Genomic DNA, 27,651 nt, shown 5'->3' with positions numbered 1-27,651 from the left:
AGCGGGACTAGCAGCGCGTCGCCCGCCGAGCACTCGGGGGACATCCCGGGGCCGCCCTCGCGGAGAAATCGGGCCGTCGGCCGGGCTGGGGTCAGGGAGGCGGAGAGGTGCACCGCCATCCGAGTGCGGGCGGCCCTCCGCCCACCTGGTCATCCGCATTCGGGACGGCCCTCCGCCCACCTGGTCATCCGTGTGCAGGGCGGCCCTCCGCCCACCTGGTCATCTCCGTGCGGGGCGGCCCTCCGCCCACCTGGTCATCCGTGTGCGGGGCGGCCCTCCGCCCACCTGGTCATCTGCATTCGGGACGGCCCTCCGCCCACCTGGTCATCCGCATTCGGGACGGCCCTCCGCCCACCTGGTCATCCGTGTGCAGGGCGGCCCTCCGCCCACCTGGTCATCTCCGTGCGGGGCGGCCCTCCGCCCACCTGGTCATCCGTGTGCGGGCGGTCCTCCACCCACCTGGTCATCCGTGTGCGGGCGGTCCTCCACCCACCTGGTCATCCGTGTGCGGGCGGTCCTCCACCCACCTGGTCATCCGTGTGCAGGGCGGCCCTCCGCCCACCTGGTCATCTCCGTGCGGGGCGGCCCTCCGCCCACCTGGTCATCCGTGTGCGGGCGGTCCTCCACCCACCTGCTGCGGCGCCCGCCGCCATCTTTGTGCGGGGCGGCCCCCGCCCACGTGATGCGGCGCCCACGGCCATCCATCTTTGTGCGGGGCGGCCCCCGCCCACGTGACGTGCCTCCCCGCCCCCCCGCCCGGGCCATCTTTGTGCGGGGCTGCCTTTCCGCCCGCGCGGCCGCGGGGCCTCGCAGGGGCGTGCGGGCGATGGAGCGGTGGGCGCGCCCGCGGCTCGGGCTGTGGCTGCTGCTGCTGTTCCTGCCCCCAGTGCCGGGCCGCCAGAAGGAGTCAGGTGGGCTCCGGGTCCGGTCCGGTCTGGAGGCGCCGGCCCGCCCCCCGGGTCCCCGGTGCGGCCGGCTGATGCTGCGGCCGCTGGGCGCAGGGCTGGGCCGAGCGCACCGGGCGCCTCGGAGCGTTGAGCGACCGCGTCCGCGCGGCGCTGCTTGTACTGCAGGGACCCCGGGGACCCACCCGTCCTGAGGGATCTGGGTGGAGGGGAGGACCCCAGCGGGCGTCGCCGGCGCCTGGCTACACCGCTCCCCCCTGAATCGCGTGCGTGCGGGGTTCTCGGCGAATTACCGGAGAGGGAAGGGAGAGCTCACGTCTCTGGCTTTTCATTGATCCCTTTATAGGGGTCGCTTGGATTAGGAGAAGGGGAGAATGCATGTCACCGGTTTATTCCCAGTCCTCTGAACGCCAGGCCGGGACATTTCCCCACTTGTTGGACACCCACTAGCTCAGTAGAGAAGCCGACTTGGCCCAAGAGCTGGCGAGTTACAGGAAGCATCCTTCCTGGCGTTTCCTTCCCATCCGTGGAATAGGAAGATTCGGTGTCTGCAGGTTTTGGCCTTCTCTTGGCTCTCTGCATGCCTCCTGCTGCTAGCAAGGGAGAATGCTCAGGATATTCTGTTAACCCTCGTTTGCTTCTTGAAGGTTCAAGGTGGAAAGTGATCATTGAGCAAATTAACAGGTCTTTGGAGAATTACGAACCATGTTCAAGTCAAAACTGCAGCTGCTACCGTGGGTGAGTTCTGGTCTCCGATGAGTGTCTTTCGAGAGTTTAGTGCTTGTCATAAGAATTCCCTTAAAATTACCCCAGGAGACCTGGGTCACAGTGATGGGAGAACCAAGCATGCCTTGATAAAAGGCACAGTTCCTGTGGTGGGTTTCCGTAGGATAGGAGAGGCCCAGGTAGTCTTAGCAAGGCTGCTCACTGCTTGGAATGAAGCTGTGCATCCTTGTCGGTGTTCCACACTGGACTGAAAGCTTCTTGAGGTCAAGGCCTAGGTTTTTTTTTTTTTTTTTTTTAATTTTTATTTATTTATGATAGTCACAGAGAGAGAGAGAGAGGCAGAGACACAGGCAGAGGGAGAAGCAGGCTCCATGCACCGGGAGCCCGACGCGGGATTCAATCCCGGGTCTCCAGGATCGGGCCCTGGGCCAAAGGCAGGCGCCAAACCGCTGCGCCACCCAGGGATCCCAAGGCCTAGGTCTTTTAATCAGTGTTGCATCGGTGGTGCTGGCCCTCAGTAAGTACTCAGTAAATATTGTCAGAGGGAGGAGCCTATTTATAGATGGACCCAATCATAAATTTCCTATTGGTTATTTTTTAAGTATGCGAGTTATGGCTGAGAAGGTAGTGTGGTAGAGACATGACTTTGAAAGCAGTCTTGGGGGATCCCTGGGTGGCGCAGCGGTTTGGCGCCTGCCTTTGGCCCAGGGCACGATCCTGGAGACCTGGGATCAAATCCCATGTGGGGCTCCCGGTGCATGGAGCCTGCTTCTCCTTCTGCCTATGTCTCTGCCCCCCCCCCCCGTGACTATCATAAATAAATAAAAAATTAAAAAATATATATATATAAAAAAAGAAAGCAGCCTTGGGGGCAGCCCCAGTGGCTCAGCGGTTTAGCACCACCTTCAACTTAGGGCATGATCCTGGGGTCCTGGGATCGAGTCCTGCATCAGGCTCCCTGCATGGAGCCTGCTCCTCCCTCTGCCTGTGTCTCTGCTTCTCTCTCTCTGCCTCTCAAGAATAAATAAATAAAATCTTAAAAAAAAAAAAAGTCTTGGGGTCTAGTTGCAGATCTCCCACTGATTATCCATGTGGCAAGTCACTTAAGTTCTCTGGGTCCTAGATTCCTCATCAGCTAAATAGCTGGGCCCTTGAGTTCCTCGTGTGTCATTCTAGGATTCCTCAAAAAATTCACCTAATGCTTATGACACTTATTGAAAACTAACTGCGCACTGAACTTTAAAAGGGATACAAAATAGTATAATTGCTGGTGACTACTGTCAGGTTCTGTGTGAGGTGAGTGGGGGCCAGACAGACCAGAATAGGGGTGTCAGTCTGAGACCAAGGGCATCAGACAGTGTCAGACTCTAAGTCATAAATCATACCTTCTGTGGAATTGAGAGAAGAGGAGATCAGTGGGACTGCGGTGACTAGGAGCACATTGGTGTGTTGTGGGAGTATCAAAGGAGAAATTGCATCAATCAGAGGGCAGACAATCCAAATGGAGAGAGGAAGAAGAGAAATTGACTTGCTTTTTCCTCTTTGTGGCTTTATTGTTTTAGTTTAGATTACCTATGTGCTTCTGGGGGAAATGTTGCTCATTCCTGCCCTCTATTCTTTCCCTGGGGTACGGTGTTTTCTAATACTAAATCTAAACCCATAGATAGGTAGTAGGTGGAATGGTACCGCTTTCTTGACCTGCTTTCCTTGATGATTCACTTTCTTTCCCAGGGTCATAGAAGAGGATCTGACTCCTTTCCGAGGAGGTATCTCCAGGAAGATGATGGCAGAGGTAGTCAGACGGAAACTAGGGACCCACTATCAGATCATTAAGAACAGACTATACCGAGAAAATGACTGCATGTTCCCTTCAAGGTAAGAGTTATGAGATAGATATATCTTCTGATCTTTGTTTTTAATCTTTTTAAAAAAAGATTTTATTTATTTATTCACGAGAGACAGAGAGAAGCAGAAGTACAGGCAGAGGGAGAGGCAGGCTCCATGCAGGGAGCCTGATGTGGAACTCGATCCTGGGACTCTAGGATCATGCCCTGGGCTGAAGGCAGGCGCTAAACCACTGAGCCACTCGGGCTGCCCTCTTCTTATCTTCTTATATATGGGCTTACTTGATACTGTTCTTGTAGAGAAATTAATTAAAGGGATCCATCAATGAGTCTCTCTTCACGTTTCAAAGAGAATACAAAATAGTGACAAGCTCTTCTTGGGGATTTTTTTTGCCAACTCCCTTTCTCCCATATTAACGTCTATCTCGTCCTCCTTCTTAAGGCTTGGGCACATCGCTGGTTGTACTGGCTGTAGCTCTGCACTACTCATCTTTCCCCAGATATAGAAGCTGCAGGGTACAGGCTGATAAGACCTGAAGGGAGTGAGCTAGGCTCGAGGAGCGGTACTGAGTGTTCATCACAGGCCAAGTATCGTTCTAGCTCTTGGTATTTGAAGAGAGGTGGCGGAAAGTCAAGAGTAACTGAAGCTGAAGATTATGCAAGCTACACTAGCCAGTAAGGTGTGGGAGCTGAGGTAACATTAGTGGGCTGAGGGCTGGAGCCCATTGGGGAAAGGTCATGGACTGAGCCTGGAAATTGGATTTAGGTAGCATTATATGTTTATACAACAGATGAGAAACATCCCTTTTAGAAGACTTTTTTTTTTTTTTAACTCAAATCTTTATAAAATTACAAAGTACAAAAATTCGGAGGCCATAGTTATTCTCCTGCCTAAGATCTTCTTTCTAATCTCTATTCTGTCATTAAAAGTAAAGTGAATGAAGGGCACCTGGGTGGCTCAGTCAGGTAAGCATCTGCCTTCAGCTTAGGTCATGATCCCAGAACCCTGGGATCAAGTCCCATGTCAGGCTCCCCCCTCATCAGGGAGTCTGCTTCTTCTTCCTCTGCCCCTCCCCTCTGCTCATGTGCACTTGCATACGCATGCGCTCTCTCTCTTAAATAAATAAAATGTTTTTTTAAAAAGTAAATGAGCAGTATTGCAAATAGCATCCATCCATATGAACATAAGAATGATTCTTAATAACTTTATTACAAATTACTACATTTTCATTATCAAAAGTATATAAAAACAACAACAAAAAAATTAAAAATCACAGTGTCCTACTGTGAAGTAATCACAATTATACTTTTATTATCAAGTGTCAGGGGCAAATAAGGTGGTACGTGGGGAAGATTATTGAGGTATTTTATCTTATTTTTTTTAAAGATTTTATTTATTTACTTGAGAGAGAGAGAGAGAGAACAAGCAGTGGGGAGGGGTAGAGGGAGAGAGTGAGAGAGGCAGACTCACTGCTGAGCAGGAAGCTGAATTCGGGGCTCCATCCCAGGACCCAGAGATCATGATCTGGGCCAAAGGCAGACACTCAACCCATTGAGCCACCCAGGCATTCTTATAGGTATTTTAAACAGATATTTTTTTTAAAAGATTTTATTTATTCATGAGAGAGAGACACACACACAAACACACAGAGGCAGAGACACAGGCAGAGGGAGAAGCAGGCTCCATGCAGGGAGCCCAATGTGGGACTCGATCCCGGGACTCCAGGATCACGCCCTGAGCTGAAGGCAGCACTGAACCACTGAGCCACCCAGGCTGCCCTTAAACAAATATTTGTTACATTATTTGGGACAGTAAGAGAGGCTTTACAAATTATGAGTGTAGAGGAATTTTTGATTTCTACAAATGAGAAAGAAAATATAAGTATAGACATTGTTAGACTTTGAAAGCTTACTTTATGTTTAATAGTTAGCTGAGCAATTTTCAGATGAAGTTAAATACATTCAAAGTTTCTGAAGGGCACATACCTCTCGTTCCAGACCTTATAGCATTTTGGTCAGAATCATGAGCTCTTAGAAATGTTTGTAAGGAAGTACAGACCTTTTATTGACAATAAAATAGTGTGTGTATATATATATATGAAATGCATGGAAAGTTCCCTGTCCGAACTGCATGCACAACCAAGGAAACAGAGTTGAGCAAAAAAGAAACAAAGTGAAATATTCGGAACCAGTGTCCCTAATGAAATGGATATAGTTGAATAATATCTCAGATTCCCATCTAGCCAAAAATAGTATCTTTCTTTTTTTAAAGATTTTATTTATTTATTCATGAGATACACACAGATTGAGGCAGAGACACAGGCAGAAGGAGAAGCAGGCTCCATACAGGGAGCCCATTGTGGGAATTGATCCCGGGACCCCAGGATCACGCCCTGAACCAAAGGCAGACACTCAACTGCTGAGCCACCCAGGGGTCCCCTAGTATCTTTCTAGGTCTAGATCCTTTTAATTCACCCAGTTGGAGAAAACTACATGGCATTTAAAAATTTTTATTCTAAACAAGCTAAAGTATAAATTAAGTATTTCAGGGATGAGCTGAGAAATTTTGCTTAGGAACTAGAGCTCCATTTAATTAAATGACTGGAAACATGTCATTTCAAAGATGGAAAATGATATTTTTAAAATAATGACTTTAGTGAAATATGGCTGACATAAACTGCACATACTTAAAGTATACAACTTGATAAGTTTATGTTCATTATCTTTTTGAAAATTTATTTTTAATGGAAGTATAGTTGACATATAATATTAGTTTCAAGCATACAACATAGTGATTCAACATGTATATGCATTACAAAATGTTTACCATGATGCATGTAGTTACCATCTGTCACCATACAAAGTGATTACAGTATTATTGAGTATATTCCTTATGTTATACTTTTCATCACACTGACTTTTTTTTTATTGAAGCATAGATGACACACAAGGTTACCTTAGTGATTCTGGACTACTATTATATGCTATGCTATGCTAACTACAAGTGTAGTTATTGTCTGTAACCATACAACACTATTACAATACCATTGACTCTATTCTCTGTTCTGTAGTTTTTATCCTCATGACCTATACATTCCATAATTGAAAGCCCATATCTTTTGTCTATCCTCTTACCTCCTTTTGCTTTGGCAAGTATCTCTGTTCTTATGGGTCTGATTTTGCTTTTTGTTTTATTCATTTGTTTTCTAGATTCCACATGTAAGTGAAATCATATGGATTTATCTATTTATTACATTTTTTTATGTATGGTATTTGTTTTTCTCTGACTTATCTTACTTAACATAATACTCTCTGGGCCCATCCATGTTGTCACAAATGTCAAGATCCTGTTCTTTTTTATGGCTAATATTCGTGTGTGTGTGTGTGTGTGTGTGTGTGTGTGTATGTGTGTGTGTGTGTATGTATTTCACATCTTTACTCATCTATTGATGGACACTTAGGTTGCTTCCATACATACACAATTGTAAATAATGCTACAGTAAACATAGGGGTGTATATATCTTTGCAAATTAGTATTTTTTTCTTTGGATAAGTACCTCTTAAAAACAGAATTACCAAATCATAAGGTATTTCTATTTTTAATTTTTTTGAGGAACCCCCATACTGTTTTCTACAGTGGCTGCACCAATTTTCATTTGCCCCAACAGTGCACGAGGGTTCTCTTCTCCTCACATCCTTGCCAAATTTATTATTTCCTATCTTTTTCATAATAAGCATTGTGATTGGTGTAAGATGATGCTATCTCATTGTGGTTTTGATTTAGTGATGTTGACTATCTTTTCATGTGTTTGTTGGCCATCTGTACATCTTCTTTGGAATATGTTTATTCATGTCCTCTGCCCATTTTTTTTTACTGAATTATTTGTTTTACTGAATTATTTGTTTTATTGGTGTTGAGTTATATGAGTTCTTTATTGTTTTTGATATTTACCCTTTACCAGATATATCATTTGGAAGTATCTTCTCCCATTTAGTATGTTGCCTTTTTGTTTTGTTGTTTCCTTCACTGTACAAAAGCTTTTCATTTAATATAGTCCCAGTAGTTTATTTTTGCTCTTGATGCCCTCCCCTGAGGAGACACATCTAAAAAAAATAGTGTTAAGACCAATGTCCAAGAGTTTACTGCCTGTTTTCTTTTAGGAGTTTTACAGTTTCAGGTCTTGCACTTAGATCTTTAATCCATTTTTGGGTGTTTTTTTTTTTTTTTTTTGGTATATGGTGTAAGAAAGTGGTTCATTTTCATTCTTTTGCATGTAGTGGTCAAGTTTTCCCAACACCAATTATTGAAGAGGCTATTTTTTCTCCATTGTATATTCTTGCCTCCTGTCATAAATTGATTGACCTTGCAAGTGTGGGTTTATTTCTTATTCTGTTCTGGTATTCTCTGTATTTATTTTTGTGCCAGTGCCATACTCTCTTGATTATCATTGCTTTGTAGTATAGTTCAAAACTTGGCTCTGTGTGTCTTTCATGAATAAATAAATAAAATCTTTAAAAAAAAACAACCTGGGATTATGGTACCTCCAGTTTTGTTCTTCCTTCTCAAGATTGCTTTGGCATCCACAGTCTTTTGTGGTTCTATAAAAATTATAGGATTATTTGTGCTAGTTCTATGAAAAATGCTATTGGTATTTTGATAGAGGCATTGAATATGTAGATTACTTTGGGTAGCATGGACACTTTATCAATATTAATTATGCCAATCTATGAACATGGTATATCTTTCCACTAATTTGTATCATCTTAAATTTCTTCGATCAGTATCTTAAAGTTTTCAGAGTACAGGTCTTCTACCTTATTGGTTAAATTTATTACTGAGTATTTTATTCCTTATGATGCAATTACAATTTGATAAGGTTTGATGTATATATACACAAAGATAATGAACATATCTGTCACTCCCAAAAGTTTCCTTGGGCCTCTTTTGCAATCCCTCTTCCCTACCCCTCCCTGCCGTACTATCCTTTTACCCCAGCCTTTTCTTGTTGCTCCCGTAACCAGTGTTGGGCATTTTCTGTCATTATGGGTTATTTTTTAGAGTTTTATATAAATGAAATTATTTTTTAAAATATTTTATTTATTTATTCATGAAAGACACAGAGAGAGAGAGAGGAGGGCAGAGACATAGGCAGAGGGCGAAGCAGACTCCCCACAGGGAGCCCAATGTGGGACTTGATCCTGGGACCCTGGGATCACGCTCTGAGCCAGAAAGCTATATGGGCATACCTTGTTCTATTGTTGCTTTGCTTTATTACGTTTTGCAGACACTGCATTTTTTTTTTTTTGACAAATTGAAGTTTTGTGGCAACTCTGTGTCAGACGAGTCTATCGGTGGCATTTTTCTAACAGCATTTGTTTACTTCATGTCTCTGTGTCACATTTTACTGATTCTTTCAGTATTTCAAATTTTATTATTATTATTATATTTGTTATGGTGATGTGTGATTAGTGATTACAATTCATTGAAGGTCCAGATGATTGTTAGCATTTTTTAGCAATAAGGTATCTTTAAATAAGGTACACATTTTTTTTTAGATGTAATGCTATTACTGAACATTTAATAGACCCCAGTATAGTATAAGCATAACTTATATATGAACTTGGAAACCAAAAAATTCACTTGACTTGTTTTATTGCAATAGTTACTTGATTGTGGTGGTCTGGAACCAAACCTGCAGTACCTCTGAAGCATGCCTGTATTATGGTTTCCATGATTGTATACGTACACTCTTTTTCTGGCTTGCATAACTGATTTTGATACTGTTCTGTACTTAAGTTGAAGGCAATAAAAGTTTTCTTATCTTTCTTCCTAAATTATGAGACTTAATTATGGTAGAAATAAAAGAATATCATTGTTAGAAGCAAAGCCTAAGGGATACAATTAGAGAATTAGCTTTTTCCAGTTCCTGTCAAAATTTGTATCTTGCTTACTAATTAAACAAAAAGGGAAACTTAAAAAAAAACTAGGAATGGATAGAGAAGAGGTGGTAGGAGTAGTATTAATACATCCTTCAAACTTACAATCTAATTGGAAAATTTCGTTAAGTATTGTAAGAGGGAGCAGTTAGCTAGGAAAATAACTCGTACATTATAAAAGAGTAAAAAAGGTCCTTTTAGAAGTGTTGCTTTCAGGAAATTTTGCAGTAGGCTGACGACCTATCTGAACACTAGCTTTCAAAATAGGAATGAGACCCTATTTTGTTCTATAGGAGGCACTGGTCTGGTGAATTTTGTGGTATTTCTGGCTGACAGGTGTAGTGGTGTTGAACACTTTATTTTGGAAGTTATTGGGCGCCTCCCTGACATGGAGATGGTGATCAATGTACGAGATTATCCTCAGATTCCTAAATGGATGGAGCCTGCCATTCCAGTCTTCTCCTTCAGTAAGGTAAGTATAGGGAGAATTGTATGGGGAGATGGAGGGTGATCCTCTAGAGTATGAGTAGGAGATAACTGTTCTGTGTCAGAGTTTGATGGGTAATGGTAAGGATGAGACCTGGGTTCCAGGAATTGTTCTGTGTCCCTCTTAGTTTCACAGTGGCTGAGCAATGACTGAGGAAATGGATAATGTAAGATAGCTTAAGTGTCTATAGGGCTTGGGATGAAGGGTAGAGAATGATGGAGGCCCGAAGAACCTATAGGACATTGAAGGCAAGGTTCAGAGATCCTGTGGAGTGTGGGAGAGTAGCTCATGGGCTTTTAGTTAGGGAACACCTTTGTTCAAAAAATATTTGTTGAGTTCACACACACACACACATACATACATAGTCCTATCTGTCCTGTCAGTCTATCCCAGGGGCTTCACATGGCTAATTGTAAAACTGAAGGTGGTAGATAACTCTGTACAGTTTGTGCCTGAGCAGTGCACTGAGGAGATAGGTCTGGGATATCCAAGAAGGATATGTGAGAGGGTCTAGTTGTGGAGGAATAGGAGTACTAGCTCATACTTCTGGACTTGGAAAACTTGGGACAGTTAATATCTTCTCAGTGTTCAGGTATTGGCAGGGATGGGCCTTGGTTCCCCAGAGACTAGACGGGATTTGGGGGCGGGGGGAGCTCAAAGAGAATGAATGGAAGATTCTATGGGGGAAGTGTGGGTTTAGGAAAACCCTATGGACTTTGAGAAAAGGAACACCATCTGATTTGGTTTCTCCAAAGAGGAAACTTTTATCTGCACTTTTTCTTTATCACAGTTTACTTTCTCTCTAGACTTGGTTATTTCCTGTGTTGCAAGTGGGCTGAGACCACATTGGTGTTGCATTTCCCATGGTTTAAGCCTCATTTCTCAAAAGTGCTTGGTCTCGTTTATCATAAAACCCTCCCAGAAGAACAGATAGAGGCTCCCATGTAAGTCAGTAAGGACTTTATGTTTGTTATTTATTTGTTGTTTTGGTGGATGGCAAAGTATGACCATCACTATTCAGTATTCTAACTTTCCTTTCATCTTTACTTCTCTCCTTTTTTTTTTTTGATCAGTGACTCCCAGGCCCTAGAGAGGGATTTTAGTCTTTCAACTTTATAGGAATTGTTCAGCTTCTGTTGAGCAGCTGTTATGTCTGAGCTGCTTGATGAATCACATACCGTTTTTTAAAAGTATTTGAGAAAAGGCAAACAGCATATTGTATGTGTAATTCCAGTGAAGAAACCAAAGAGTTAGAGGTTTATCAGTGGCCAGAATTTTTTTTTAAAGATTTTATTTATCTATTTATGAGAGATACAGAGAGAGACAGAGAGGCAGAGACATAGGCAGAGGGAGAAGCAGGCTCCATGCAGGGAGCCGGATGTGGGACTTGATCCCGGGACTCCAGGATCAGGCCCTGGGCTGCAGGCTGCACTAAACCACTGAGCCACGCGGGCTGCCCCAGTGGCCAGAATTTTAGCAGAAGAAACCATAAAAAGGGAACAAATGGTTTTAAACTTTTTTTTAAAGATGTGGGATAATATCCCTTTCTCCAGTTCTGCCCACCAGCACTTCTGGCCTCAATCAACAAATAACCCAAAATCAATTGAGCAACCAGTGTGAGCTCCACAGTACTACAATGTTACATTATCGTAATTAATACTTATTAAATACTATGTACCAAACACTGATCTAAGCTTTTCACATGTACTAACTCATTTAATGCTCAAAACAAGCCTATCAGGTAAGTAATATTATTGATGTTATTTTTCCCATCATAAAGATAAGGAAACTGAGGCATAGAAAAAATTAACTTCCCTGGAGTTAGAAGGAGGTAGAATCATCATTCAAACTCAGATGATCTGTTTCAGAGGCCACGCTTTTTGGGGATCCCTGGGTAGCTCAGTGGTTTAGCGCCTGCCTTCAGCCCAGGGCATGATCCTGGAGTCCCGGGATCGAGTCCCATGTCAGGCTCTCTGCATGGAGCCTGCTTCTCCCTCAGCCTGTGTCTCTGCCTCTCTTTCTCTCTGTGTGTGTGTGTGTCTCTTATGAATAAATAAATAAAATCTTAAAAAAGAAAAAAAAAGGCCATGCTTTTAACCATTGCACTGTGATTCTTGCTCTCAAAAGACCCATCTAGGAAATAATCAGGAACTGGTAAGACAGCATACACTCCAAGTATAACAGCAGTTGAAAGATGAGAGAGCTCTGTGATCATTCGGAGTTAGATATTTTATTTCCTTAAAGTAAGTACCCTAACAGTGTACTGTCCTCTAGAAAAAAAGAACTTTGAGTAACTGGATTCACTGAGCCTGTGAATTTTAACCCATGGTCTAACTTGCCTTTTAATGTCTGGAGTCTAGACTTTGTAGACTAAGGAAAATATGTCTGTGGAGATGTAACACAAAGAAGATGTAACACTTTTGTCCAGATCTTATGGTATGACTGTAGTTTGTCTCTCCTCTCTGTCCTGAGACTGATTTAGAATAACCTTTCTGTTTCTGTTGAAGACATCAGAGTACCATGATATCATGTATCCTGCTTGGACATTTTGGGAAGGGGGACCCGCTGTTTGGCCAATTTATCCTACAGGACTTGGACGGTGGGATCTCTTCAGAGAAGATCTGGTAAGGTAGGTCCTTTAGAGAGGTTTTATTTGTCCTTCTTTGTTAGTCTTCTTCAAATAAACAGTAGGACACACATAATTACTTACTTTAAAATGATTAACTTTTAAGTTAAAAACAAAAGAAAAACTACTTACAGCATAAGCAATTTTGAATGTGTATTTACATATTTACATATCCATGGGAAAAGAACAGAAGAACCTACCCTAAAGTATCAGCAATGCCTTTGTTGAAAGGATTATGAGAACCCTTTCTTTTCTTCTTTAAATTTTTCTGTAATTTTAAGATTCCTGTATTTTTATGAATTCCTTTCATAATTAGAAAAAAAAAAACATGTTGTGAGGGAGAATAGAGAATTACTTGGAGGAACATAAATGTACTTTAAAATTTAGAGCTAAGTCCTTGAGGTGTGGGGATGGGGAGGGCATAAACATCCTTACAGGTATCTCTAGTACGAGCTGATTCACAACGGAGACCTGCCTGGGCCTGTTGACTCTATCTGTTATCATTTCAGAATTTAGATTGTCCAGGACATCCAAGCTGAGGTATTTCTTACGTAGCTACATTTTACATTAATGATTCAATCAACATTGGTACCTAATTAGCATACTTCTAAAAAATACAGCCTTTATAGGTCTTCTCTCAGGTATTGGGAAAGCAAAAATTTAATTCAGCTTTATTTCCACAAATATCTATCACCTGTACCACATGTGGCTGGAGATTCAAAGGGGACAAAAAGAATATCCCTTTCCTGAAGAAACATGTAGGGGTGCAGTCCTCAATGGCATTTAGAGCTACTGGGTTAAAAAATGAGGCTATTATCCAGTAGATGTATTTTGAAATTTATTTTTTAAAATATTTTACTAATTTAAGAGAGAAGAAGAGAGAGAGTGCAAGCATGAGCTGAGGGAAGGAGCAGAGGGAGAGGCAGAAGCAGACTTCCCACTCAGCATGGAGCTCAGTGTGGGGTCTTGGTCCTAGGACCCTAAGATCATGACCTCAGCCAAAATCAGATGCTTAACCAACTGAGCCACCCAGGAGCCCCCAAAATTATTATTTTTTAAGATACTTTGTTTCATACTTCATAGAACTAGAACCGGAAATTGTCCTTTTCAACTCTGGAAATGAAGGCCCAGAGAAATTGAGTGACTTGGTTAAGGTCAGGAACCAATCTAGGCCTAAAGTCCAGGTGTCCAAGTGCATTACTCTCTCCACACTACCAGTTAACCTCACCCATGCTCTCTAGTCATTGATACCATCATTTTCTATGTAGCTTTTGGTTTTAAACATTTGAAAGGGAAAAATCAAAAGGTCTTTAAACTGCCTTTCTTCAAGTTATTCTTGGCCTTAATTATCTAATCCTTTTTTTCCTTGCAAATACCCTTTTCACACTCTTCCTTTTTATAGCTCTTTTTTGACCCGCTATCCATCTACTTTGTTGTTGTTGTTTTGTCTTTTTTTTTAAGATTTTATTCATGAGAGACACACAGAGAGAGGCAGAGACACAGGCAGAGGGAGAAGCAGGCTCCATGCAGGGAGCCCGACGCGGGACTCAATCCCGGGACCCCAGGATCACGCCCTGGGCCAAAGGCAGCGCTAAACCGTTGAGCCACCCAGGGATCCCTGTTGTTGTTTTAGAAGGAGCATGGGGTAGGTCAGCGGGAGGGGCAGAAGGTCAGGGAGAGAATCTTAAGCAAGTTTTGTGCTGAGCGCTGAGCCCAATAAGGATCTTAACCTCATGATCCTGAAATCATGGCCTGAGCTGAAGTCAAGAGTTAGACATCAACTGACTGAGCCACCTAGGTGCCCCCTACTCTGTCTCTTAAATCTTTAAAAACAAGCTTTTTTTTTTTTCTGATTATGACACCTATACATGCTCATAAAAATATATGTTTAACATTGGCAACTTTCCCACCAACTTACTAATGTGTCTTAGAAATCTTTGCATATGGAAGATTATTTTTATCAGTTGCATGATATTACTTTGTGTGGATAATAATTTACCTCATTATTTTCTGTGACAGACTTTTAGGCTGCATATGTGATATATGAACCATTTCTTGTTTTCTGGACTATTTGAAAGTATGTTACACACCTTATGACCCTGTACATCTTAAAATATTAGTGTGTATTTCCTAAAAGCAAGGATATTCTCTTTTATAACCATGCTACAATGATCAAATTCAGGAAACAATATTTGTACAACATTTAATTATATTGATAATATCATATATGGCACATTCTACCTCCAGTACAGGATACAGTCATATGTGGCATTTAGTGGTCATGTCTGTTTAATCTCCTGTGATCTGGAACAGCTCTTCAGTCTCTTTCTCTTTTATAACATTGACATTTTGAAGAATATAGGCTGCTCATTTTATAGAATGTTCTTCAGTTTGGTTTTGTCTGTTTCCTCATGATTAAATTCAGCTTATGTACCCTTGGTCTGAATACTTAAGTGATTTGCGTCCATCCATGCCTCCTTAGAGATGTTAATTTTGATCACCTGGTCATAGTGTTACCATTCCTCCACTGTGTAGTTACTGTTCTCTGCACCACCACCCCCATTCTGCCTTCTAAACTACTAAGCAATTTTTAGGGAGATAGATATGTTTTAAAATCTAAGTTTATAAGAACATATCTTTCTTTTGATACCATCCCATCTTATTCTTCAGTTGAATTTATTTAATGGGGTGCCTGGGCAGCTCAGTAGGTTAAGTATATACCTTCAGCTCAGATCATGATCTCAGGGTCCTGGAATCGAGCTCCTTGCTCAGTGGAGAGTCTGTTTCTCCGTCTCCCTCTGCCCCCTCCTCTGCTTGTGGTCTCTTTCTGTTTCTCAAATAAATAAAATCTTAAAAAGAAAAAGTATGATAACAGAATTACAATTTTATTGTTTAGAGCCCTCCATTCAGAAGCTCTAGCCATGTAATTTCATTTAATTTGAAACTTTAGGGATCCCTGGGTGGCGCAGCAGTTTGGCGCCTGCCTTTGGCCCAGGGCGCGATCCTGGAGACCCGGGATCGAATCCCACATCGGGCTCCTGGTGCATGGAGCCTATTTCTCCCTCTGCCTGTGTCTCTGCCTCTCTCTCTTTCTCTCTCTGTGACTATCATAAATAAATAAAAATTTAAAAAATAAATAATTTGAAACTTTAATAATCTGCTTGTTTATCTGCATTGAAACCTGCCTTCTATTTTTCTAATCTTTTTGGAGTTTGTCCCCACTGACTTATTTTTTACTCTGTAGAAGAATTCAGTGTTTCTGTTGATTTAAAGATTTTGGTCTTTACTGTCACAGGGTGGTGATAAAAGAGGTCTGAGTCAGCACCAGCATGTTACTTTTAGCACTTGCGTAGGGAAAAAAGTCCTAACATAGGTCTTTTGAGGGGCAAGTAAATAGAAAGAATGAGGGAGAGGGAAAACAGAGATGGTACAAGTCTGTGAATATTAAATACAGCTTTCCCAGGGACCAAGGACATTGATACTCAAAATTGTAAATTTATACTTTTTTTATTAGGTAGTTTGGCAATATATATCAAAATATAAAATGTGTATATCTTTGACTTAGCCATTTCACTTCTAGAATTTATCCTGAACAGTTAATTAGACAAGTATGTTAAGATGTGTACGTGAAGATGTTCATGACTGTGTTGTTTCTTAAAGCAGGAAGTTGGAAACTTTTTAAAAGCCAATGAATAAGTAATGAAGTAAATTATGACATGGCTACAAAATGCAATATTGTACATGAATGTGAAGTTCAGGTAGTATAAGGCTTAAAAACAGGTATTCTGGGCAAACTGCTTAGCCTCTCTGTAAACTCAACAGTAAAGTAGGGTTAATAAAACCCACTTAAAGAGGTTGTATCATATGTATATGATCCCTGTTATATAGAGCAAGGTTTGACATTTTGGGCTGGGACATTCTTTGTTGTACAGGGCTTGTCCTTGGTCTTAATGTCACTAAATGCCAGTAGCCATCCACCAGCAGTGACAGTGAAAAATGTCTACAGTCATGGCCAAATGTCTTCTAGGAGAAAGGGGCAAAATCAACACCAGTTGAGAACCACAGATGTGGAGAGATGATTGGAAGGAAATTCTTCATGGAAACGTTAAATTGCTAAAAGTGGTTATCTACAGATTGGGAAAGTTCCAGATGATTTTTTTTTCTAGTTTTACTTTATGCTTCTCCCTTAGAATTTTTTATAATGAGGATATATCATTCTTTATATTAAAAAAAATTACAACCCCATAAAACAAAAATAAACTGGGGTTATGGTGTGTTTCTATTTTGGTCAAAGGGAGTGTAGGACACAATGACAAAGAGTTCTGGTCTTGGACTGGGGAGTCTGATAAAGATGATCCATGAAAAAAAAGAGTTCTAAGACAGGCCAGGAAAATGAACAGTGCTCTCAGCTGAGAGAAAATGAGTGATGGTCATCTGTACCTAAAAACTTTATTATATCCTAAGTCACTCCATTATGGTAAATAGCCTACCAATCTCTCATTAACTCCAGTTCAGCCCTTCCCCTCCTTTTTCAAAGGAAGAGACTGTGCAACTTCTGTGCAGGGTTCCTACAAAGGAAGTTAAAAATGATGCATCTGTCAGCTAGCAGTTTCAGCAAGGAAAGCTGGTCATGGAAATGTGTACTGAGATCTCAGTTTCAGGGACTTGGTGGAGCACTTAGTACAGTCTCAAGAATATCAGGGTGCTTTGCAATATCAGACAAATTTCTGGTGATACTGCCTGTGTATCCAAAACACGAAGTCAAGGAGTGATTTGTTTTCTTCCCCTTAAATCAATTTCTGATTTTTTTTTTTTTTTTGCAGTTCTCTTTGCCTGTTAAATTTATCAGTAGCAGCACTCTACTTAAAGTAGAGAAGAAATCTTCATTGTATTGCATTTAACAGCTCTAAACATGTCATTTAGAGCTTGGGAAATTTTTTAAGAGATTTTATTTATTTATTTAGAGAGTGCACATGTGCATGCTTGTGCCTGAGCAGGGGGAGAGGGAGAGAATCTCAAGCAGACTCCCTGCTGAGCAAGGAGCCTGATGTGGGGCTGAGTCTCAGGATCCTGAGATCATGACCTGAGCTGAAATCAGGAGTCAGATGCTCAACTGACTGAGCTACATAAGTGCCCTGGGAACTTTTCTTTCAGTATTATTAACTTATTAATGGAGCTATGGATTGTAGATTATTGGCTAGCATCTCCGGAGTGAAGTAACAACAAAAGGGAATATAATGTCTTTGAGGGCTTTTTCTTTGAGAGCCTGGGGCAGACTTATTTAAAAATGTAAAGCTCCGAACTAATCTTCAGAAATGGTTAAAACACGGGACGCCTGGGTGGCTCAGTGGTTGAGCATCTGCCTTTGGCTCAGGGTGTAATCCTGGAGACTCAGGATCGAGTCCCACGTCGGGCTCCCTGCATGGAGCCTGCTTCTCCCTCTGCTCGTGTCTCTGCCTCTCTCTCTGTGTGTCTCTCATGAATAAACAAAGTCTTAAAAAAAAAAAAAGAAATGGTTAAAACACATCCTCATATAGTTAAGAGAAAAATATAGAAACTAATTGAAATCTGTTTTTAGGTCAGCAGCACAGTGGCCATGGAAAAAGAAAAATTCTACAGCATATTTCCGAGGATCAAGGTGACTGTATTTTCTGATATTTTACAAGATATTTGTAAGATATAAGTAATTTTGAGTGTGTGACAAACTGTAGTTCAAGGAGAAAGCTAGAAGAAGTAAAGCAAATGTGGAATCATAGAATTTTAAACTAGAGAAGAACTCAGATTATTTGCCCAAATCACTTTTTTCTTTTTCTTTTTTTTTTTTTTAAGAGAGCGAGAGCATGTGCATGTGAGCAGGGGAGGGGGTGCAGATGGAGAGAGAGAGCGAATCTTAAGAAGGCTCCACACCCAGCACAGAGCCTGACTCAGGGCTTGATCTTAAAACCCTGAGATCATGACCTGAGCTGAAATCGAGAGTGGGACACTTAACTGTTTGAGCCACCCAGGCGCCCTTTACCCAAATCACTCTTAATTGAGCTGGAACTGAAAGAAGTAAAGTTCATTCATCTAGTCCTTCAACAGGTATTTACAGAGTGCCATGAGTGTATTAGGCATTGAGTATATGTTGAAGAGAACAGCTGAGTTGTCCTCTTGCCTTAAAGATGCAGTTTTCTGCAGGGAGCTTCAGACCTGGCCTTATGCTAGTCACTCCGCTAGTTAACGGCAGAGCAGGAACCATCACCAGATATCCTGATTGCCCTTCCTTCCTTCCTTCCTTCCTTCCTTCTCTTCCTTCTCTTCCTTCTCTTCCTTTCTTCCTTTCTTCCTTTCTTCCTTTCTCTCTCTTTCTTAAAGATTTTATTCATTTATTTGAGAGAGAGAGAGAGAGAGAGAGAAAACAAGTGGAGGGAGGTGGGGAGGGCAGAGGGAGAAGGAGAAGCAGATTCTCCACTGATCAGGTAGCCCCAAGATCATAACCTGAGCTGAAGGCAGACCCTTACCTGGCACCTCTGACTGCCTTTTTCATGAGGCCATTTGGCTGCCAAATAGTGGTGGAGAGCAGAGACTGAGACTGCTGGAAACAGAAAGGGGAGAAAGGGAGGAAGAGGGAGAGGGAAATGTTGGGCAAGAACCCTCTCCATGTTGCTTAGACCCACATCCCATGTGCCAAGAACAGTACTTAGCATGCAGATACATGACTAATATCTGCTGTACAGATGAACAAAACAGGGAGAAGGGTTTTATCATTTTCCTAGTCAGTCCTTGCACACCCTCTACTTGGGCAGTGAACTTGAGAATGCAGATGGGCCCAGCAGCCACTGCTTACTGGTCCTTATCAATGTCTCTGATTCTCAGATCTTGGGATCACAGCTTCTTAACCTGGGACCCATGTGTGGACTTGAAGAGTTCTAGGATTTCCTGTAAAATATGTGGGGATATGGACACTTTTCTAGAGGGTGGTCCACAGGGGGTCCAGGGCCCCTCAAATGTTAAGACCATCTGCTACTTGGACCATAACTAGGACTTTTTCTACATATAATCTTCAGGTTTTTAAGCCTTCTAGTTTTTTTTTTTTTAATTTAAATATTATACTAGACTGTATGGTACACAAACAACAAAGGTCGTGTAGCTATTTTGGTGAGGCATGGTGCTTACCTAGTCACACAGCTATGAGTACTAGTGATTATAGAGGCTACATGAACCCTGCTAAAAGGGAACTCATTCCCTGGAATATGCCTGTAGTGCCCCCAGAACAACATAATCTTAAAGATTAGATGCAAGCAAAAAAGGGCCCAATACTCTCCGTCCCTGAAAGGTAAAGTAGGGAACAGCCAGGAACACCTATATGCTGCAGAGCCCAGTACACCCTTTCTCTGCTGTTAAAATAACCAATAAATTATCTGTCTATGTGTATGGTCATTGCATTGATCCGATTACTGCTTACCTTTCAGAGATTGGGAACAGTATTATGGTGTAGGATACCTTGTTTTATATCACATGTTTCTTTTATAGGACAAGTCCAGAACGAGATCCTCTCATTCTTCTATCTCGGAAAAATCCAAAACTTGTTGACGCAGAATACACCAAAAACCAAGCCTGGAAATCTATGAAAGTAATCACCAATTGTCTGAATAGAATCATAGCAGGGAACATTCCTACTCAAAGAAATTGCCACCTGGGTAGAATTCCAGATTAGGTTCTCTCTCAGCAGTAGAGGAATGTAGAGAAAGTTCCACAAACTAGTATTAGCATATATGTAAATTATTATTTTTCAAATTCACGTTGCTCTTCTGGGCCATATTATGAGTAGTAGTTTTTAACCACTTTGAAGGTTTAAGCCAGAGGAACCAACTTTTTATGGAAAGGGCCAGATGGTAAATATTTTAGGCTTTGTGGATTGTATGGTCTTATTGTAGTTATTTATCTCTGCTGTCACAGGGTGAAAGCAGCTGCAGAATATATATAAATGAATGAACCTGGATATATTCTAGTAAATCTTTATCTACGGCACGGAAATTTGAATTTCATGTAATTTTCACATGTCATAAATATTCTTCCTTAGGTATTTTCAAGGACTAGAAACATAAAATACTCTTAGCTTATAGGTTGTATACAGAAGCAAGTAGTGGGCCACAGCATTTGGCCTCTGGGCTGTAATTTGCCAGCCCCTGGTTTAAACTATTAGTTCTCAACCCTGACTATACAATCTAATCCGAGAGCTTAAAAACATCAATCAAATGAATCAGAGTCTCTGGGGATGTCCAGGCATCTTCATTTGTTTAAAAATAGGGGTTTACATTTCAAAACTAATAAGGCACATGAAACTGAAATATTATAACTCAATGCCAGGACTAAGGTTTAGATGAACAGGTAGAACCAGGTCAGAAGGAGGAATTGGGATTCAGAGAGGTGAATTGTAAGGTGAAGCCAGCAATGACTGGCTCCTTCAGGTTGGAGTTCATCTCTGTTCTCTTAACCTCTGTGACTTCCTGCTTTATTCAAAGAACTTTAAGCCTTAAAAGTCCTCATTTGAAATTTCCATATACTATATGGGGATAATAAGGAAAAAAATTTTAAACTTGTGGGAAAACTAAGCATATCTGAGATGTATTATTTGATACTTTTAATCGAACAGGAGCAAATGAAATTTTAAGAAATTTTGTTAAAAAATAATATGAAAAAAATGTATCCATTCAGCACAGCCTCTACTGTGGGAAGCTGGGAAAGCAAGTAAGACTTGTTTCCCTCACTAAGACGTTTACCATCTGCCAGGGTAGCTGGAATACAGATGGAGGCCGGGGGGCGGGGTGGTGTCTCAAACTCAAATGCCCCTGAGGGCCACAGGAGTGAGCAAGAGAGAATGCTAGAGGTCCAGTGATTGCTGCCAAGGGACTGGGAGTCCAGTTTACCAGATCTTCTTTTTTCTTTTTATGAGAAAAGTTGGAAATCTGGATTTTTGTAAGAAATATCTTACCACCTATGAGTGTTGGCAAAGGTTTGAATTTTTATTTCTAAGTACTTTGCACCCCCAACAAAATCGTGTGTGGGTTACACCTCTAAGCCCACCAGCCACCACATAACGTCTTGTATGTATAACTTACACAGAGTGAAACATGCTGTAAGTTAGGACCTCTAAGTACAGAGAAGGATCCATGTGGCTCTGAGAGCTTTAACCTCTAAAATCAGACAGGCCCTGAGTTAAAACCCTTGCTCCTTTACTTAGGCACACATGACCTTGAGCAAGGGCCCTCCAGCTTTTTAAGGCCATGACTCCTTCATCTATAAAATGAGATAATAATGTCTCTGAATGTGTTTATTCAGGGCACTGAGATGAGGTCATGTTGATGGAATGCTTAACAATGCTTGCTGCAGTGAGTGGTCTTCTATCAATACGACCACTCTCAATACTAATAACATTCTTTTTGCTTGAAGGATACCTTGGGGAAGCCAGCTGCTAAGGATGTCCATCTTGTGGATCACTGCAAATACAAGTAAGACTTCCAGGACTCCTGACTCTTGGTCTCCCTGTTGCATCTGGAGTAGCTTCACTTTGGGGGAGAACTTCAATACTAGGACCCACCTTGCTGCTAGTAAGCAGAGTGGTGGGACTCCCTCTCTCCAACACCCCATCCAGCCAAGAGGTGAAGTTAGATGATGTATCAAGTTAATAAGGGTTTACATTTCAAAACGAATAAGGCATATGTAACTGAAATATTATAATTCAATGTCAGGACTAAGGATTAGGTGAGCAGGTAAAACCAGGTTAGCAGGAGGAAGTGGGGGAATTCAGGTGAATGCTGATTACACTGCACAGTGGGAAGTATAGGGTAGAAACAACTCTAGCTGGAGATGGGGGTACATGAGAAATGCTGAAAAGAAAATGTTCTAAGATAGCTTTTTTCCAGAGAGTATTTCTTTGAAGGTTGATGATGTGTATACCTGGTTCTCTTCTTCCAACTTGAGAAAAAGAGGGAACAGGGAACAGCGGAGGCTTTCAGTGGGGTACCTTATGGGAAAAACAAGGTTTTGGGGAGCCATGACTCTAATTAAAGAGATTAGGCCCAGGAAATCTTGTACAAAAGCCCTAAGATACTGTCTCCATCTGAGTCTTAACATGTCTGTCTAGCACCCAGCTCATGGCCCTATCTGGGTCTGTCTGGAGAAAGAATCCTCCTTGCTCCCCTCACCCTGACATTACCTAAAACAGGCAATAGGCCCTGGAAACTTGCAGGGACATATGGATGTGTCCTAGAAAGCTGAAAATAGAAAGGGAGGGAGAGGAATAATAAAAAGAGAGAAGAGGAGGGGGGAATAAAAAGAAAAAAAGATCATATTTGTGGCAGACGTATAGTATCAAGTGTATTTTGCTCTTTCTTTCCCAGGTATCTATTTAATTTTCGAGGTGTAGCTGCAAGCTTCCGGTTCAAACACCTCTTCCTGTGTGGTTCACTTGTTTTCCATGTTGGTGATGAGTGGTTGGAATTCTTCTATCCACAACTGAAGCCATGGGTTCACTATATCCCAGTCAAAACAGATCTCTCCAATGTCCAGTGAGTGGCTCTCCCCCAAGCAGAGTGCCTAATGATGCCCACAATCTGCCTCCCAGGCCCCGACCATGTAGGACATTTACAACTGGTGACTTTTTCTCTTGAAAGATTTTTTTTTCTTACTTGGTTTGCATATATAGTGCCGCTATTCAACTAGGCTATACGCGAGATTTAATTTGAAAAAGTGCTGTAATGCTACTTTGAAATGTAACATTCAGACAGTACGCAGTGGAAAAGCTCTTATCTCTCAAAGACTAAAGATAGGGATGTTAGATGCTGTTATATTGTCAAAGAGACTTTCAGATACAATGTGAGAACTGACACCACTGAAGCTGAGACTAATTTTCTCACGTAATGGGAGGAGCTAAGAAGAGATAGGGTAAGGGGCCAGGAATAGGGCAAGGGGCCAGGAATGCGAGCCCCATGCCCTCTTCTGGGGGCAAGAGCAAGAGACAGAAGGGAAACTTCATCACTATTGATTTTTTATGTGTATCATTGAACATTTCTCTATTCTCTCAAGTATGTCCCAAATCTATAAACAGATTGCCTTTAGACTATGTATGAGCTTTTGTTATTGATATTGTTGTTGTTTTGGCCCTGTGAGGACTTTAATATCTTTGCTTTAAAAAAGAAATAATCCGAGGCACCTGCATGGCTCAGTGGTTGAGCGTCTGCCTTCAACTCAGGTCATGATCCCTGGGTCCTGAAATCAAGTCCTGCATCAGGCTCCCTGAAGGAAGCCTGCTTCTCTCTCTGCCTGTGTCTCTGCCTCCCTCTGTGTCTTTCATGAATGAATAAATAAAATCTTAAAAAATATAAAAAAGAAGGAATCCATTATCTACCTATCTAGAGATTAACCATAGATCTTGGTCTATAGTCTTTCTTTTTTTCTTTCCAAATTTAGGGAACTGTTTCTATTTTTATTTTTAATTATTTAAATTTTGTTAGTTACCATACAGTGCAATATTGGTTTCTGGAGTAGAATTCAGTGATTCAGCAGTTACATATAACACCCAGTGCTTATCACAAGGCCCTCTTCAATACCCATCACCCATCTAGCCCATCTCCTACCCACTTCCCTCCATCAGCTCTCAGTTTGTTCTCTGTCATTAAGAGTCACCTATGGCTTGTTTCCCACACTCCTTTTTTACTTTTCCCCCTTCTGATATGTTCATCTGTTTTCTTTCTTAAATTCCACAAATGAGTGAGATCGTATGGTTTTTGTCTTTCTCTGACTTATTTCACTTTAGCATAATACACTCTAGTTCCATCCACATAGTTACAGATGGCAAGATTTAATTCTTTTTGATGGCTGAATAATATTTCATTGTATATACACAGCACATCTTCTTTATCCATTTGTCACTTGATGGACATTTGGGCCCTCTCCATAGTTTGGCTATTGTTGATAATGCTGCTATTAACATTAGGTTGCATGTACCCCTTCAAATCTGTATTTTTGTATCCTTTGGGTAAATATCTAGTAGTGCAATTGTTGGATTATAGGGTAGTTCTATTTTTAGCTTTTTTTTTTTTTTTTTAAGATTTTATTTATTTCTTCATGAGAGACACAGAGAGAGGCAGAGACATAGGCAGAGGGAGAAGCAGGCTTCCCACAGGAAGCCCAATGTGGCACTCGATCCCAGACCCCAGGATCATGCCCCAAGCTGAAGGCAGACACTCAACTGCTGAGCCACTCAGGTGTCCCCTATTTTTAGCTTTTTGAGGAACCCCCATAGTGTTTTCTAGAGTGGCTGTACCAGTTTGCATTCCTACCAATAGTGCAAGAAGTTTCCCGTCTCCACATCCTCACCAACACCTGTTTTTTCTTGTGTTGTTATTTATCCATTCTTACAAGTGTGAGATGGTATCTCATCATGGTTTTGATAGAATTTCCTTGATGATGAATGATGTTAAACATCTTTGCATGTCTCTGTTAGCCATTGGAATTCTTTGGAAAAGTGTCTGCTCATGTCTTCTGCCCATTTCTTAATTGGATTATTTGAGGGGGGGATGTTGAGTTTGGAGTTCTTTTGGATACTAACCCTTTATCAGATCATTTGCAAATATCTTTTCCCATTCTGTAAACTGTCTTTTAGTTTGTTGATGGTTTCCTTTGCTGTGCAGAAGCTTTTTATCTTGATGACAACGTCCCAGTAGTTCATTTTTGCTTTTGTTTCCCTTGTATCCAGCAATGTGTCTAATAAGTAAGCTTACCGTGAATGTGGCACGATACCTTGAATACTTTTATCAAGCCAAATACCTGGTTTTCAAGGTCAAAATACCAAGGTCAATACCAAGGTCAAAGAGGTTATTGCCTGTGTTCTCCTCTAGGATTTTCTGTCTCACATTTAGGTCTTTCCTCCATTTTGAATTTATTTTTGTGTGTGGTGTAGGAAGTGGTCCAATTTCATTCTTCTGATGTGGCTGTCCAGTTTTCCCAATACCATTTGTTAAAGAGACTGTCTTTTTTCCATTGGATATTCTTTCCTGCTTTGTTGAGGATTAATTGACCATATAGTTGTGGGTTCATTTCTGGGTTCTCTATTCTGCTCCATTGATCTACTTGTCTGTTTTTGTGCCAGTATATATATATATATATATATATATATATATATATATATATATATATATATATATATGTATATATATACACACACACACACACACACACACACACACACACAGTCTTTTTTTCTTAGCTTGGTCTATATTTTAAAGTCTAATAATTATTTCAATTTTAGGGAGTTGTTGCATTTTGTAAAAGCAAATGATGATGTGGCTCAAGAAATTGCTGAAAGGTAAGTTCTGTTCATTTTTCCTTTTTTTATTTTACTTTAGCATCCCCAATTTGCGCTCTAGCTGAAGGTATATGAATATTGTTATCATGGTGATAGGTAGAGTACATCCTCACTATACAGAAATAATCAGAATTAAAGCTGTTCTGGAGGAAAACACACATTCGCATACACACATTCGCATATGTCCCAAGCCCATCCTTTATAGAAATAGACTGAAATTTTTGAGGTAATTAAACAAGTACAGAATTTCTGAGCATTCACTCCTTATACGTTTGTTTTTAAGAAAAAAGATATTAAGTTTATAAGTTTTATTGCTAAGTGCATGTATGTGGATAGGCTGGCTATAAGCTTGGCTCTGAGAATCAAAAGAATTCATATAAAGCATAAGAATTCTGTACAGTGCTTAGCACAAAGTAAGCTATTACAATCCCATGTAAGCTATTAGTATTATAAAATGCTGTGCTTTAAATGTTCTTGTTAATTTTGTCTCTAGGGGAAGCCAGTTTATTAGGAACCACTTGCAGATGGAAGACGTCACCTGTTACTGGGAGAGCCTGTTGACAGAATATTCTAAATTCCTGTCCTATAATGTAACAAGAAGGAAAGGCTATGATCAGATTATTCTGAAAATTTTGAAAACTGAACTCTAGTAATCATCATCAGACCACAGTGCTCTCTGGCAGCAGCTCTCAGCCTGTGGTGAGAAGCTTACCATGAATGTGGCACGATACCTTGAATACTTTTATCAAGCCAAATACCTGGTTTCGATACCTTGAATACTTTTATCAAGCCAAATACCTGGTTTTCCTTATCATGCTGCACCCAGAGCAACTCTCTAGTACGATCCAAAATGTGTATAATACAGACCTGAGGCAGCTCAAAGCTTTGGCTGAATAAGGACCAGAAATCATAAGATATGGGTTTTGAACCCAGTTCTACTTTTTATTTTCTTAAGACCAATCACAGCTTGTGCCTCAGACCATCCATACATGTATGTCTATCACTGTGAAATTAACTGTGTCTATGGGATGGTACTTTGTCCCATTATTTGGAGCAGAAAATTGATCATTTGGAACTAGTACAACTCATCACCACAATTCTTTTTTTTTTTTTCATCACCACAATTCTGCAGTTATTCTAGGTTTTATCTCTGTCACTGTATTTTAATGTAGGAAGCCCTATAGGGTTTGTGAAAAATTCTTGGGGATCATTTCCTGAAAGGTCTAAGGAAGCAGTAGTTGTGCCATGCAGTGATATGGCAGTTCTCTTTTGTAAAAGCATAAGCTTTTTGGTACTCAGGAGGTTTCTATAATGCCACATAGAAAGGGGCCAGTTGCATGAATAATTATTGCAACTGGATTTCAAGTTCCCCTTTTGTGCCTTCACACACTTGTTTTTATGGTCTCTATTTAAAAACAAAAACAAAACCTCTTAATAAATTTAGGAAGTAGTCTTCACTCTTCAAAGGAACTGTGCATAAAACACCAACCAGTTCTTCCTTACTCCTTGCATACCCTTAATATTTTTCCTCTTTAAATTAGCAGTAGTCCATAGCTTCCAGAGTGTGTGGTGACCTCAAGGAGTCTTCACCTCTGAAATGTTACATTGGGAGCTTAGACATCCAGCTTGAGGATGGAGAAGATACTTCAGTGCAAATCCATGTTGGAGTACCTTCTTTCCACTTTCCATTTTTTGAAAAAAACATTTGGATAGTAGCTTAATTGCTCAGGATGCTCCCCTAACACAGTCAAAAATAAAGAAAAAATATTAAATGAAAA

General features: G+C 41.0%; 1 protein-coding gene across 1 annotated transcript; it reads left to right on the top strand.

Annotated features, from left to right (window-relative positions):
• The first annotated feature begins 751 nt into the window (after positions 1–751).
• POGLUT1 (protein O-glucosyltransferase 1) lies at positions 752–27,651 on the top strand. Its single transcript, XM_041721702.1, has 11 exons — positions 752–911; positions 1,553–1,643; positions 3,363–3,506; positions 9,749–9,884; positions 12,407–12,528; positions 18,104–18,163; positions 20,038–20,137; positions 21,958–22,016; positions 22,908–23,075; positions 25,817–25,873; positions 26,367–27,651. Exons 1-11 carry the CDS (start codon positions 827–829, stop codon positions 26,521–26,523), a joined length of 1,179 nt encoding a protein of 392 aa, XP_041577636.1. The 5' UTR covers positions 752–826; the 3' UTR covers positions 26,524–27,651.

Source organism: Vulpes lagopus, chromosome 1 (assembly GCF_018345385.1).
Source record: "Vulpes lagopus strain Blue_001 chromosome 1, ASM1834538v1, whole genome shotgun sequence".
Classification (NCBI taxonomy): domain Eukaryota; kingdom Metazoa; phylum Chordata; class Mammalia; order Carnivora; family Canidae; genus Vulpes; species Vulpes lagopus.
Note: the sequence above shows the minus strand (reverse complement) of the source record. Positions and strands in the feature narration are given on the sequence as shown.